General features: G+C 38.0%; 1 protein-coding gene across 1 annotated transcript in view; it reads right to left on the bottom strand.

Annotated features, from left to right (window-relative positions):
- HMCN1 (hemicentin 1) overlaps window positions 1-16,318 on the bottom strand; it is a 521,571-nt gene that overhangs the window by 81,728 nt on the left and 423,525 nt on the right. The window contains exons 70-80 of the mRNA XM_081492191.1: window positions 15,939-16,020; window positions 14,246-14,382; window positions 10,444-10,585; window positions 8,749-8,893; window positions 8,232-8,359; window positions 7,787-7,943; window positions 6,154-6,275; window positions 5,789-5,953; window positions 3,652-3,759; window positions 3,076-3,213; window positions 2,826-2,960 (exon numbers count right to left, since the gene is read on the bottom strand). Of these exons, the coding sequence (XP_081348317.1) occupies window positions 2,826-2,960; window positions 3,076-3,213; window positions 3,652-3,759; window positions 5,789-5,953; window positions 6,154-6,275; window positions 7,787-7,943; window positions 8,232-8,359; window positions 8,749-8,893; window positions 10,444-10,585; window positions 14,246-14,382; window positions 15,939-16,020 (1,459 nt within the window). The remainder of the gene's footprint in view (window positions 1-2,825; window positions 2,961-3,075; window positions 3,214-3,651; window positions 3,760-5,788; window positions 5,954-6,153; window positions 6,276-7,786; window positions 7,944-8,231; window positions 8,360-8,748; window positions 8,894-10,443; window positions 10,586-14,245; window positions 14,383-15,938; window positions 16,021-16,318) is intronic.

Below are 16,318 nucleotides of genomic sequence, written 5' to 3' on the forward strand. Positions count from 1 at the left end.
TCCCATAGATGGAGGAGCCTGGTAGGCTGCAGTCCATGGGGTTGCTAAGAGTTGGACATGACTGAAGCGACTTAGCAGCAGCAGCAGCAGTAGTCAAGGCTATGGTTTTTCCAGTGTTCATGTATGGATGTGAGAATTGGACTATAAAGAAAGCCGAGCACCAAAGAATTGATGCTTTTGAACTGTGGTGTTGGAGAAGACTCTTGAGAGTCCCTTGGACTGCAAGAAGATCCAACCAGTCCATCCTAAAGGAGATCAGTCCTTGGTGTTCATTGGCAAGACTGATGTTGAAGCTGAAACTCCAATACTTTGGCAAAGAGCTGCCTCATTTGAAAAGACCCTGATGCTAGGAAAGGCATCATTGAGGGCAGGAGGAGAAGGTGACGAGAGAGGATGAGATGGTTGGATGGCATCACCGACTCGATGGACATGGGTTTGGGTGGACTCTGGGAGTTGGTGATGGACAGGAGGCCTGGCGTGCTGCAGTTCATGGGGTCGCAAAGAGTCGGACACGACTGAGCGACTGAACTGCATTAAAAAAAAATCTGTCTACTCCTTCTTGAAACACTATCCTCTCCTAGACTCCATCTAGTTTTCCTCTGTCATCTCTTCCCTCTCCTTTGTTATTCTTTTTAGCATTCTGTTTTTCAGACCTCTTACTGCAGAGTCCTGGGCTCTTTTCTATCCAAATATTCATCCAGTCTTGTGGACTGAAAAACCCTAATTACTTCCAAATTTGTATCTTAGACTGTACTTCTCCCTTGATTCCTGAATTCATAAATAATCAATGCTTTTTGACATCTCTGCTAGGATTTCTAACAGTTTCCCACATCTAACATGATCAGAAATCATATTTTCCTTCCTCCAAAACTAGTTCCTCTCCTTGAACCTCCCCTAGCACTATCTCTGCTCAAGCCCAAAGCCCAGGAAGCATCATGAACTCTTCTCTTTTCCTAACCTCCCAATCTGATTAATCAGCAATCCTGGCTATTACATCTCCAAAAAAATTCTTGATACCACCACTTTTTTTCATTTACCCCTGTAACTCACACACACACTCCCACTCCCAGCCAGACCACATCACAAGATGCCTAGAGCAGTGGTCCCCAACATTTTTGGCCCTAGGGACTATTCTTCGAAGACAATTTTTCCATGGACTGGGGAGGGGGGCTGGTTTTGGGATGATTCAATACATTTATTGTGTACTATATTCCTATTATTATTACATCAGTTTCACCTCCAAACATCAGGTCTTAGATCCTGGGGGTTGGGGACCCCTGGCCTAAGCACTTTACTAGTTCTTCCAGATCTAGTCTTGAGCTTTCACTAAATCATTACTTACATACCAGCAAAAGCTGCCAAGTCATTTCAGTCGTGTCCGACTCTGTGCGACCCCAAAGATGGCAGCCCACCAGGCTCCGCTGTCCCTGGGATTCTCCAGGCAAGAATACTGGAGTGGGTTGCCATTTCCTTCTCCAGTGCATGAAAGGGCAAAGTGAAAGTGAAGTCGCTCAGTCGTGTCCGACTCTTAGCGACCCCATGGACTGTAGCCTACCAGACTCCTCCGTCCATGGGATTTTCCAGGCAAGAGTACTGGAGTGGGGTGCCATTGCCTTCTCCGTATCAGCAAAAGAGAGCTTCTTAAAACCAAAAAGTCTTCGTTAAATCATTGAAAGCCTTCAATATTGCACAGAAGAGAAAATCTTACCCCTCCTCTAGTCTTTCAGGTGCTCCATGCTCTGGTTCTACCTTATTTTCTGATCTCCTTTCCATTTTGGCAGCCTTCCCACGTTCACTGCTGTCAGCCACGATTCTTTTCTTACCCTTTCCTGCCTCGGGACCATTGCATATGCTGCCCTCTCTTCCGTGGACACTCTGCTACCTTTACATGGCTCATCCTCAGTCATCATTCAGATCTCAGCCCTAATGGTGCCCCCCAGAGAAGACTGCTTTGCCCACTAGTGTAAAGTGGTCCTCATATTTGCCCATTATTCTCCATCTCAGCCTTTTGCTTTACCTCTGCCTAGCATATGTCAGAATTTATGATTATTTATTTGGTAGTTTTGTTTTTTCCTTCTTCGCACCATAAAAGTATTATGTCTTAATGTTCAATGTATTTCCACTTAACACCCAATAAATGTTTATTAAAATTGTTGAAAAATACAAGGAAATTAGATTTATAACCTGCAGAAAAGTAAGTGAGCTTTACTACAGTTATTCATTCACCCTAAGAAAATCAAACTACAAGGAAATTCAAATCAGCCAATGTGAACTGAGTAGCTCAGAATCCATTCCTAGGTCAGGTTTTTATCCACAAAAGCAATGCATGCAAGATATGAACATTACATCAAGAAAATGTAAGGTAACTATGAAAAAAAACCACTCTCTCCTTAAATATTTTTTCCCGTCAAGTTGGTTTACTTGCAATATGATTTACTTTTTGGTTTCAGAACTTCTGTCATTTTGTAAAATTAAAAACAATTATGATTTTTAAGTGGATATTACAATCCAGTGTTTTGTAACATGTACACAGTAGCATGATGGAGAGAATGGTTTTTGAAAATCACCTTAAATATGTGCTACAATGGAAGTACCAAGTGGAGGTCACAGAAATTTAAAATATGAGATGTCTCGGTTTTCTCATACAAATAATGCCCCGAAACCACCTGAGCACTAAATTTTTTTCCTTCAAAAGGGTAACAGAATAGAAATAGAATAGAAAACAAATAGAATAATGTAAACTAAGAATATGAAGGACTATGGCAGCATCATTATTTGACATAATATGAATTTTGATAGACACTAATGTAAGCACATTTACGTACCTTGGACATTCAACTTGATTTTGCCCAAGGCTGTACCAGCTGGATTCTGAGCCACACACATGTAAGTACCAGCATCCTCTCTGACAGCTCTGGAGATCTGCAAGCCACCCCGGGGAAGAACTGCATGGCTTCTACCTACATCATAGTTACAAAAACAGGGTGAGAAGAATTTTTATTTTTGTTAAAAAAATTATACTGACTTCTGAATTATAAAACTGAGTTGCCATGATTGTCTTGAGAGAAACAGTACCTGAACTGATGACATTGATGCCTTCTTTTTGCCAAGTGATGAAAGGACTTGGTGTCCCTGTTGCTTCACAGGGTAACAAAATGGGATTGTTTAGAATGACGTCCAGCTCACTTGGCTGAGGCTGAATGACTGGAGGCTCTATAAGAACCAATCAACAGAAATGTTGCAAGGACACTAGTTAGTGGCATAAATGTCTACAGTAGCCGTGAGGTTAAACCTGTCTGAATTCATAATTCCAAAATATTAGTGATTTCATTGCCCCAGGGAAAAGCACATATCAGCTGTATCACGTTGCTTTTTGAGTCTTGTTACTGTAGCCAGTTTCCATTAGAAGAACTCCAGAGAAAAGACTAAAATCAGAAACAGATCGTAAAAATTCAATGAAAATAATTTAGAGGTTGTTCAGTGTGGTTTCTCATCTGTATGCTTTCTTTAGTCTGCTGAAGAATATCTACCAGCTTTCATATCCCCAAAGTATTACTGTGGTTTATGACCCTAGACAGGACCATCTTTGAAGAAAAAATATGACTTAAAGAGATAATGGCAAGATTTTAATGAATAAGTACCCTTTCATACCTTGGACATGAAGGCTCACATGTCGATGTGCAGAGCCAGCTGAATTCCTGGCAACACAAGTATATCTTCCAGCATGGCTTAGTTGAGTGGCAAGTATTTCAACTGCTCCTAAAAAGGAACAAAGAATTTCATGCATAGGGCATCCCTCTTTTTCTGGTTTGATAAACCATGTCTCTCTGATTTTTGTGTTTCTGTCCCCCTCGCGTGGGGGTACTTGGCTTATAGTCCTACTCGTATTCCCTGTGCCTACCTAGCATAGAACTTTAAAAAAAAACACCATTAACAGCTTTATTTAGGCAAATTTTCAGACTATAAACTTCAGCCATTTAAATCTACAATTCAATAACTCCTGGCATATTACAGACTCATGCAATTATCACAGTTTAATTTTAGAACATTTTCATTACACCAAAAAGAAATCTCACCCCATTTATAGTCCTGCCTTACTCTCAACCCCAGCGATCACTAATTTACTTTCTGTCTCTAAACACTGACCTCTTCTGGACATTTTACCTAGATGGGATCATACTGAAATCTTTTGTGTCTGACTTCAACTGTGAGCATAGCTTTTGAGTTGCATCTGTTGTAGCATGTGTCAATATTTTTGTTCCATTTTATTGTTAAATAGAATTCCATTGTGTAATGTGATTCCCACTGTTTATCCATTAGCCATTTAATGGAAATTTATACTGCTTCTAATTTTTGGCTATTTAGAAGATTGCTACATGAATATTTGCATACAAATCTTTGCGTGGACATATGTTTTTATTTCTCTGGGTAGATACTCAGGAGTGGAGTTGCTGGGTCGTAGGGTAACTCTTTCTTTCTGAGAAAGTTCTAAACTGTTCTCTTAGCACAGTACTTTGTGGTGAAGAGCAGTTAATTTATATTTTATGATTTTACTTGCTATCCATCTATGCAGATTTCTGAGATAGCCAACATACTTTGCTATGAAAGCCAAGTTCATCTTTCTTTATTTTTCTTCTTTTGAAGAAATAAATTCTCTTAGCATAAGATGCATATGCTCATAAAGCCCCAGGATGTTCAGGATGTTAGTTGCTACTTTTTATCTTCAGTGTACCACCTCAATGCAGGATGAATTTTCAGAAACACAAATGTGACTCACCTGCACTTTCACTTAGGTGAATTATTTTTTCTCTTTAATATATAAAATTTTCAGAGCTTAAATTTTATAAATGGTGTTTACAACTGTCCTCAAAAAATAGCCACATCATAACACTTACCACCCAATTTTACTTGTTAAATTATAGAAAACTTCAAAGCAAGAACCCTGTCTTAGTTTTAGACCCTCAGAAATTTAGTGGAGTACATAGCCCATTTGAGGTACTAAATGTTTGTTAAATGAATGGACATTCTATTTGGCCAAAGAAGTGTGGTTCACTCAAAGGCAACCAGTAAAATTTTTAAACCAGGTTGTTGCTTAGTCGCAAAGTTATGTCTGATTCTTTTGTGACCCTAGGGACTGAGCTTCCCAGGTGGCTCAGACAGTAAAGTGTCTGTCTGCATGCAGGAGACCTGAGTTTGATCCCTGGGTTGGGAAGATTCCCTGGTGAAGGAAATAACCCACTTTACTATTCTTGCCTAAAGAATTCCATGGACAGAGGAGCCTGGTGGGCTGCAAAGAATTGGACATGACTGACTGACTGACTACCACACACATGTACTGCAGCCCGCTAGGCTCTTCTGTCCATGGGATTTCCTAGGCAAGAATACTGGAGTGGGTTGCCATTTCCTCCTCCAGGGGATCTTCCCAACCCAGGGACTGAACATGCGACTCCTGCAGCTCCTACATTAACAGGCAGATTCTTTACCATTGAGCCACCAGGAAAGTCCTTCCAAACCTTAGGTTTAGAAAAAATCCCCATAAACTCTAAGTGGTCATGCTGAATACATGCAGATCAGTTTTAGGTATTATTTATTATTTTGTTTTTAGGTTTTTTTCCTATCCCTTTCCCTCATTCCCCTCCTCACCCTAACTGAATTTTTTCCCACATGCCTAAACCTAGGAGTATCGATGTATTTTTTCTTTTATTTTGGTGCAACAAAAGTCCAAGTAAGGCCATCCATTAGTAACTAACCCAATCAATATCTGTGTAATCACTGGGCTGGGTCTTACCTGAGGATAGAATTCTATAGCCCTCTCCCCTGGGAAGCAGTCTGATACCATTCTTCATCCAGTGAATTGAGGGAAACGGAACTCCTGAAGCGGTGCAGGTGATCATTGTGGGGGCGTGTTTGGTTACTAGGAAGTCTGTAGGCTCATCAGCAATGGAAGGTGGAACTAAAGAACAACAACAAAAAGAAAGAAAACTACATATTTCCAATCTTGACAGATTTCCAAAGCCTACTCATATATCTTTCTCTTTCTACATTGAAAGTGAATGTTTGATAAGTGGAAAAGGAAGGCCCTTTGTGAAGTAGTGAAAAGAAGAAATGATATCATTATAACAACTTTCAGTCCACATACTAAGCCGGTTCTACCTTGGACAGTGAGATCCACAGTTCTCTTGTCCTCTCCGGCATCATTTGTCACAGTGCACTCATAGGTCGCCGTGTCATCCACAGAAGGGGAAATAATTACCAGTGAACCTGAAGAAAGGAGCCTAGAAGAGATTTCAAAGCAATGAGGTGCTATATATCAGTTTTCATAAATGTTTCTAGTTGGTTCAACATGGTACCATGTTGTGAACTGAAGGAAATGGAACTCTTTCCTCAAATGATAAGGGGAGCATCATTTTATGTATCAAACTTTTAAGTTTATATGGCAGTGGGTTAACAGGGCCTCAGCCTCAACATCTGCAGGAAGCAGTGGTGTGGAATGATTGCCGTAAGAGGGAATCCTGCATTTTCTGAACGCTGATAGCATGAGCAGCCACGCTCTCCTGGGTGAAATACAGTGAAATGAGCACACTGATGATAGCTGCTGTTCACTGACCACCGAATACATTCCTGGCACCATCTCAGAGGCTTTGCATAGATGACCTCTAAATTTCACAGTAACTTTGCAGTTTGGTATTTGATTATTTCCACTGACTGATAGGCAACCGCAAGTCTGTCTTGCAGCTTTCCCTACTTCACATGTCTCCTTACCTGTGGTAGATACTTTGGAGATACACAGTACATAAACTAGAGTCTAACTTGAAATAGACTCAAAACTAAAGTTATCTGAATCACTTCAAATATACAAAAGGCTGAGTAAATATACATACATTATTCAAAGTAATTTAAATAAGAATATCTGTTTTCTTACCTCAAATTGTGCACTGATGAATGGGAATAATTTGATTCTTTGGGAACATATTTGACCTGCTTTTTAATTCAAGGGCATTGGCATTTTCCACATTGAGTACGCTTTCAAGTCATTAAACCCCCAATGCCAAAAGATTAAAAGGATGAGAGAGAGAGAGAGACAACAGATTTTCAAGTGAAACCCTCCTAATTTCATATTTCCAGATGTAACAGAATCGATTTTTAAAAGGGTAGGTCTATGAAAACTCTTGTTTTTAGTGACATGGCAAATCTTTTGACAAGATATCTATTAACTTTAGATACAAGAAATGATGCTCATCTAAGGAATCAGAAATCTGTAGTATTTTTAAGGTTAGCCTTTAAAAATATGATGTCAGAGTAAGAAGAATGGTAGTAAAGCTGGAAGAGTACAGAAAACCGGAGAAACTGCTATTCCTCCTCCTTACACATGCTGCCAAATACACTGTATTTGAAGGTATAAAATTTGATTGTTATTCTGCAACTAAAACTTGTATTATTTTTAAAGAGCACTTTTTCTTTTATGCCAAATGATGTTTTTATCCTTTGTCATTATAAAATTACAAAAGGTGCTAAAAACAGCAGCAGAATGGAAATCTAATGCTATAGAGCTCACTGACAGTTATCCATAGGGCTTATGGAAAGAGAGGTTGTACTTATAATTCAGAAAAAATACTTTAGATTGAAAAACTAATACTAAGAAAAAAAATAATACACTCTCTACATACTAGCTAGTTCTTCATACTTTATACATTTTCTGTCCCCATTGATAATGTGAAAATGTTAATTCTTTGAAAAATATGTTTCTAAATAGCTGGTGGAATTTTCCAGGTAAATTCTTCCTTACCTGTATGAATTCTGATTTTGATCCACATTCAGAAGATGCCCGTTTTTTCTCCAGCTGATTGATGGTTTCGGTATGCCAGTAGCCTCACAAGCCAGAGTGGTTTGAACGTTTACTGTTACAGTTATGTTGGTAGGACCCAGAGCAATGGATGGAGGAACTAAAACAAAGACACCAAGTAAGAGAGAAAACACGTTCAGCCAACAGTATGCCATCTGAAGTATCTCTGCCAAACTGAAATCAATCACTGATAACTTACTTTACATTTATGAACACAATAAGGTTCTCTGAACTTACATAGTGCTATGATAATGCTATTCACCATGAGTCTTGATTGTTCATAATAGAGCACTGGACCTGAAGGTCTTTGTGCTACGACTTCACTGATGTAGGCAACCCAAGAATATTTGACTCTAAGACTGGATGTTGTTCATAAATGTATATTTACCATGGACCTGTAAATCTATTCGCCTGCGATCTGTCCCGGCAGCATTGGTAGCCATACACAAATATCGCCCACTATCAGTCACTTGTGCGGACTGGATATGAAGGAATCCATTTTCCAAGATGGAGTATCTACAAGAAAGATCACACGTGAAGGTCTCTGAATGAGTCTTTCTGATTATGCACATTTTAACTGAGAGCATTTTAAAAGACTCAGTTATCCATTTTTGGTCCTTTTCCTGCTTCAGAAATTTGTAATACCCTTGGTAGAAAAAAAGGATATTCTGCAAAGGGGTAGAGCAGATGGACTTATGATCTTGGATACATTATAATCATTACATTTTAGATGCAAGCCTTTAGGAATTAGGGTTAGAGTTTTAAAATACTGTATTTTCATTCTCATATTAAGATGAAGAGACTGATTTTAGAATGAAAAGACTCAAATAATGCATTCAATCAAATATTTAAAGACTTACATTTCAGTCCCTACAGTATTTTTCATCCTTTTCTAGAACTGTTACCTTGCATGACTCCCAGATAGAACAGCTCCATCCTTTCTCCATGTTATCCTTGGGGCTGGCACACCTTCCGCAAAGCATTCCAATAGAGTTGACTTATTTAAGTGAACGACAAGACTCTGGGGGCCACTCTTTATGCTTGGAGGAACTGTAAAAGAGATGCATGTGGAAAATTTCATTTATATCAGTAACACAGCCTGAACTAAGACTCTGATTAGGTAATAATACAAGCTGAGATTTGAGTCAAATATATGGCTTTGCCTACAGCTAATTCAGTTTAGTATAAATAGAATTGGGGTTGAATTCCTAAAACCTTATTCAAGATAAGATTTTATTTAAAAATTTACTCAAAAATGAAGAGTTAATAGTGGGGACGGGGCTTTAAATCCCTGATATGGTGTGTGGAGGGCTTCCCTTGTGGCTCAGCTGGTAAAGAATCCACCTGCAATGTAGGAGACCTGGGTTCGATCCCTGGATTGGGAAGATCCCCTGGAGAAGGGAAAGGCTACCCACTCCAGTATTCTGGCCTGAAGAATTCCATGGGCTGTATAGTCCATGGGGTTGCAAAGAGTCGGACATGACTGAGCGACTTTCACTCACTCACTCATGGTGTGTGAAATCTTTCTATGGAAGAGGCTTGAAAAGAGTAAAGAAAGAAAAAAAAAATCAGCTCTGGTATGATACAAATTAAAGATGATATTTCTTATTTCTCTTTGGTCAAATAATGGTCAGAGAATGTTAACACTGGAACAACTTCACTTTAAATAAAGCTTAGAAAGTGGGCTGTTTTAAAAAAAACACATCTGTGATTAATCATGCAAGTCTCAGAACACGTATTTTACTAATCCCTAAGTTCACATGGGAATAGAAAACTTGAATTTTAATTTTAGTGTTAGAGATATTAACTGCCTGGGTCATCCAACTTGTAAAATTTCATCTATTAAAACATCAGAGGAACGGTTTTAAAAAATCAATGTCATATTACTGAAATCTGGCAAATTTTAGTGTTTAGATTTTGTATTTGAGAAAATTACAGTCCCATGGCAGCCTCTGTCTAGCACATATATAATCAAACCCCAACACCAATAAAAGTGACTAAATAATCAGCTACTTGTCCCCAGCTGCTGCTGCTGCTAAGTCGCTTTAGTCGTGTCCGACTCTGTGCGACCCCATAGACGGCAGCCCATCAGGCTCCCCCGTCCCTGGGATCCTCCAGGCAAGAACACTGGAGTGGGTTGCCATTTCCTTCTCCAATGCATGAAAGTGAAAAGTGAAAGTGAAGTAGCTCAGTCGTGTCCGACTCTTAGCAACCCCATGGACTGCAGCCTACCAGGCTCCTCCGTCCATGGGATTTTCCAGGCAAGAGTACTGGAGTGGGGTGCCATTGCCTTCTCCTGTCACCCAGAGATTTAGTGTATTAACTTCTCCAGTGGCTCTGATCTGAATGATACAAAACATCAGAATATGCTGATAACAATTGGACATGTATTGTTCTCTAAGAGAAATGTTATCTTTAATTATATTTTTGAAGTTGAGTTAGTTTGAATATAGCTATAACACAAATGTCACACGCTATGTCAAAAGAAATAAGATAAGCACAAGAATTTGTTTAGTATGCTCATAAAAAATAAAAATGTTATCTCTTTGAATGTCCTGTCTAAATTTTCAAAGTGTGAAACAGTGGTTAAGCTTTCTTACCATTGACGGTGAGAATAAACTCTCTCGTAGTCTTTCCCGCAATGTTGCTGGCAACACAAGTATAATTGGCTGTATCACCTAGATCTGCATTATTAATTTGTAAGTATCTCCCTCCAGATAGGATTCTTACTCGAGGTGTTGCCTGGATTCAACAAGTAAAATTTACCATTAAAATGACAGGAAAATGAAATAAGAATCATCAAAAGTAACTAAATAGTGAACTGTAGCATACCCATCTCCCAGGATCTTTGTCTGCTCCCCCTACTACTATCCTGGTATCGAGAACTCTTGGGAGCTGTCTCTATGAGTGTAGTTAAGGCAAGAGCACAATCAGTGTCTCTTGTTCTTCACAGTGACGGCCACAGTGATCCACTCAAGGATGGAAAAGTGTTTCAAGTTGGGCCCATGAGAGCTCCCTGCAGGACATTTCTGAAAGTGTTGGAATAAGGCATATTTTTACTGGAATCTGATAGTGAGGATGACATAGGCTGGTGGCAGTTGTACCACCTGTGGGGACCACTTGCTGTGAATCTAAGACATAAGCAGAATTGAGATAAAGAAGGAAGGACAGAGATGTTTGACTACATAATTACAGTCTTTGGATAATGCCTAAAGTTTAAGTTCACCAATTATTATTGCTAATAAATATCTTCCTCCTGCTGCCAATCAAGTTGTTTACAGTTTGAAGCCTGTTACTTAAAAATGAAAGTTTCCTGATAATAAATTACCTTTGGTTAACTTAAAGGAAACAATTAATCCTTCAACATTTTTCAAATAAGTAAATAAATGATTTTAGTCTACAAATATTTGTTAGGCATGTATTTTGTGTCCAGGCATGGGACCAAAAATTATGAAACTATAGAGATCTATATTGAGATGAAATACTGAAATATAATGCTATCTACTCTGTTAGGTCCAATTGAGGATTGTTCATAAACTTTTAAAAAAATGCCAGGTAGCAACAAAAGCTAATGATTTCTGGTTGTGCCAAAGTGTATCTACTTCAGGAAGAGTCCAAATGAGATTTTTCTACCATATGGGTTCTGTCCCAGATAAACATATATTTCTAGTGAAAAAAGTTGTTAACACTAAGATGTACAGTGCAGGTCAATTTATCTTTAAAGTCCACACATTTTCTGTAGGCTTTTAATTGCTACAGGGGCCATTAACGGTAAATTTTTATTATTTCTAATGAGAACAGGTGATTTTTTCAATATACATGGTAAGTTCTACAAAACATATTTTAATTTTTAAGTTCAATATGGGTATAGCAGGACTTTATGCTAATAAAAAGTTCCGAGTTGATTTTCATGTCTTTCTTCCATGAGTATCAGTAAGTTCTGCTTATTTACTCAGTCTCACTACAACTTTCTCTGGTTCTCTTCCCATTTACTGCCAGTGGTTCTTCCAAATTTGATTTCTTTCCTCCGACAGAACCTTATTCTGAGCAGATGACCCTGTTTCCTACTCCACTGAGAAAATCAAAGCCAAATGCCTGCAATGTCTCCCTCTCATCTTGCATATGGATGCATCCTTCCTCCTGCATTTCCATCTCTGTGGAAAAAGGTCATCCTTTCAGTCCAAGGCTAATCACTTCATCTGTCACCAGGGTCCCATCCTTTCCCTACTCAACACACTTAGTTCTCTATCTTCAAACTCTTTGAGTAACTAAGAATATACTATCTCTTTTGTATTTAAATAATAGTCCACCGTCATTTCCACTTCCTCTTCTTTCACTCCCCCAACAACTGTAACGTGTCTTCTACTTTGATCACTCTACTGAAGACTGCTTACATCTTGAATCACATCTGTGTATTACCAAAGCCAATAAATACAATTTACTTTGTATCTTGACATGAACTCTGTTAACTGCTCCCTCTCTATTTCTTGGCTTTTAGGACACCAATTTCTCCAAGTGTTCCTGCTCAGTCCCACTTTTCTCCGCTTCTTCCTTTGCTCACCTTTTAATTGTCGATATTGCCTTAGGCGTTATTCTCATTTACAGGTCCGCTCACAGCACATGCTTTCTGGTTGACCTCATATAAACCTATGGCTTCAACAACAGGCTATACTATTGAGGACCACCAAATCAAAGATATGTTTGAGCAAATATGAACCTGTATTTCTTAGAACTTTCTGGAACTTCCATTTGGATAATATATAGATAATTCAAACTCAAAATATCTAAAACAACTCATCTCTTTTTTTTTTTTCATTTACTGTTGAATTCAGTCTGTCCCAGTACTGACATCACTTGGTCATATCTGAAATTAGCCTGATTTCTCCATCATTAACATTTACTCAGTCCCTGTCTGAACATCTAGTGGTCTAGAGTGAAATGCACATATGGGAGAGAAGACTATGCAGGAAAAGTCAGAGCATGAAGGGCTTTATGAGCAAAGCTAGGCAACTGAACCTGAATCCTGAAATCTAGGGAGAATCATCAAAGGATTTTAATCAAGGTCTACTTCAACCATACCAAGCTACCTGCAGTTCCTGAAACAACAGCATTCCTTTTCCTGTAATGTCTTTGTTCATACTGTCACTTATGTTTGGAGTCCCCTTCTTTCTCATCCAACATTTAAACTGAACTTACCCTTTCCAAGAGGCTCCCCTGGGCTATTCTTTACCTTTCAGTCTGGGTTACTTGCTTCTTCCCACTGTTTCCCCTCTGTATATCCCTCTAAGATAAAATTTATCAGCAGTATCAATTTTCTATAATCTTTGATGTATTTCTGTATATTTTCAGATAGTCTATGAGCTCCTTATGGATCAGGATTATTGTCAGGAGCAATCAATGCATAGCATTATAGCAGGCACACAATAAATAGAGAAACTGAGGCATGGGGCTGTTAAGTGATATGCATGATAATTAAACACGTTAGTAACTCTCAGAATCCAGTCTGTGTTTAGTGTTTGTGTGATTTGATGATGGCTAAAGTCTTTCTGTCTTAGGTATTAGGGACATAATTTCCTTTTATTTAGACTCAGTGTATTACAATTGGTTATAGTAAGAGGATGAGGAAAAAGAAGGATAAGTAACTACTAAGATAAGGAAAACAGAACATTCAAAGTCAAGGCTTAGAGCCAATCCTAAAAGGCTACTTAGGATCCTGGGCTGTGATACTTTATGGAAGCAGACAGGTATCACCAGAGCATGGGAGCCTCACAGAGCCAGTAATTGTGTTTCCAAAGATTTCAGTCTAGACTCCTGGTATGGGAAAGACTGAAGGCGGGAGGAGAAGGGGATGACAGAGGATGAGATGGTTGGATGGCATCACTGACTCAATGGACATGAGTTTGGGTAAGCTCTGGGAGTTGGTGATGGACAGGGAGGCCTGGCGTGCTGCAATCCATGGGGTCGCAAAGAGACAGGACTGAGTGACTGAACAGAACTGAATTACAGATCATTGGGGTCACTCCTGAGGTTCAGGTTTAGATCAAGGAAAGTCAGTAACAGGTTTGCCCAGGGACTTGGCAAGACAAGTCAGTTCTTTTGAGACTTTGATGGTTTCTTTTCTTTCAAGAAAAGACACAGGTGAGTGTTTCAATCCAAATTTAATTCACCAGCTCCAGGGGATACAGACTTAGGCCAATTTACAGACTATGTGAATTAAAATACCTGTCTTTTGACTCATAACTAGCGACTACCTACAACAGCAAAGGCTGAGAAAAGAAGGCTGACAAAAGGACTCTGTGCCCAGCCCTGCAATGCTGAATAACTAGTAACCTGATGTTGAAGGACTCTATAGCTGATTTTTTTTTCTCTCAAAATGAATCTGTGGAACTTGGCAAGACTTACCTGTAACCGTTCTCCATTTTTAAGCCAAGTGATTACAGGTGGGGGCACTGCATCTGATTTGCATTCCAAAGTCACTTGTCTGTTCCTTAACACAGTGAAATCCTGGGGCCCACCAGTTCCAGCAATATTAGGGGGTACTAGATGTGAAAACAAGTACACCAAAGGCTTTTAATAAATGAGATATAAAATGCTCTGGATTATCTTAGGTGTGCAACAGTGTTGTTTCTGCTGTATGAAAGAAGCAGCATAAATTTAAAACGCTGCTGCTTACCCTGATAACAAACAGTGAATTTTTTAAATTGCACTCAGTACTTAAGTACCTTAAGTAATGAAATTCTTCCAATAGCCACATGAATGATAGGATAAGTAATATAACCACATTTTATCACCATGTAATAGGTAAAGAAACTAAGGCCCAAAGAAGGGATTTTTTTTTTTTTGTCCAGGTCTACACTTGGTAATAATTTTCTCTGAACATATTATAAAACTTCTAAATTAGGTTCTGTCCATCATAACAAACAGAAATAAATAGATTTTTCTTAATATGCAGGGGGGGCAGAAGAGGGGTAAGGAATTAAGAGGTATATACTACTATATATAAAATAAATAAGCTACAAGGATATAAAATAAAGGGAATAGAGTCAATATTTCATAGTAACTTTAAGTCGAGTATAATTTATAAAAATTTTCAATCACTATGGTGTATACCTGAAACTAATATAATATTGTAAATCAACTATACTACAATTTTAAAAGTGTATATTTTTTTATGTGACTGCTGTATACACAATTTACATGTCAATTTGTCTAATTTGTGTATAGGACTGGTGGGGCCAGGGGAACACTCCTACATTACACCAGTCCTACAGTTTGGATTGCTTAGTGATTTAGGCTATGAGGAGATAAAGATCTTCTGTTAAGTTCTTTAAATGTCCCTCTCTTTGAAGAGTAATTTCCAGCTCTATGTCAAAGTAGTACGAGCCACAGTCTAATTGGCCCAACTTTTCTAGAAGGTAATTTGGTCTTGAATGTATGTGTGTATACGCATATGCACATACTTGCATATAATCAATCAAGAAAGTGGATTTATAGAAATTTATGAAAACAAAATAAGTAAAAATAGTCAAACACACTTAAACAAAGATGTCTATAATTGCGCTGCTTATGTTGGTAAAAATACAGAAACAGCCAAAAATAAGGAATGTATTAAATAAGTAATGGCATGTTCATAAAATTGGAAATCATGCAATTGCTAAAAAGTAATGTTATAAAAATATATATTTTTTGACATGAAAACATGTTTAACATGCCACTGAGATAAAAAGTTAAATACTATATGCTGCATGACCACATTTCTGTGACAATATTTATATGAAAAAAGGTCTTATTCTTGTGTGATGAGATTATGAATAGTTTTTAGTTTCATTTTTACTGTAATTTATATTCTATGATTTAAAATCAATGAATATGAATTACTTGTTCAGGAACAAAACATATAACTCAAAAATCCATTAAACTACTCCCATGAGCACATGATGAACCAAATATAAAAATCAAATTTGCAAAATACATATTTCCTAGTATATAAGGATAGTTTTATGATGTGTTGGATAGTTGCCCTATGTTCCATAAATTATGCCTTTTAATTAGGTATAAGTGTATGATTGACTTCAGGACATTTTGTCAACGTTACCATGCACTCTCACTAAATACTCTTTATCATCATCTCCTGCAGGACTGGATGCCAGACATGTATATCTTCCTGTATCTTCCACCTATAAAATTCAAATAAGTGAATTACATAAAGTTAACATGCTGGTTTTGATGATGAGAATAAATATCCATTAGAACAAATGTAAAGGACTCACACAAAGCAAGGTATCATTAATATAACACAATAATTAAAATTTAATAAATGGTCTTAACATTTGTGATTAGCACTCTGATACTGAGCATGGCTCAGCATCTCTGCTACATGTAAACCTATGTATTTGATGTAGATTTAAGAGGGTTTCAGGGCACTCGTTCCCAATAAAGTCTCTTGTTTTGTCAAAAAACAAAACAAAACAAAAA

This window comes from Giraffa tippelskirchi, chromosome 5, assembly GCF_054371585.1.
Source record: "Giraffa tippelskirchi isolate mGirTip1 chromosome 5, T2T-mGirTip1v1.2.pri, whole genome shotgun sequence".
NCBI classification, from domain to species: domain Eukaryota; kingdom Metazoa; phylum Chordata; class Mammalia; order Artiodactyla; family Giraffidae; genus Giraffa; species Giraffa tippelskirchi.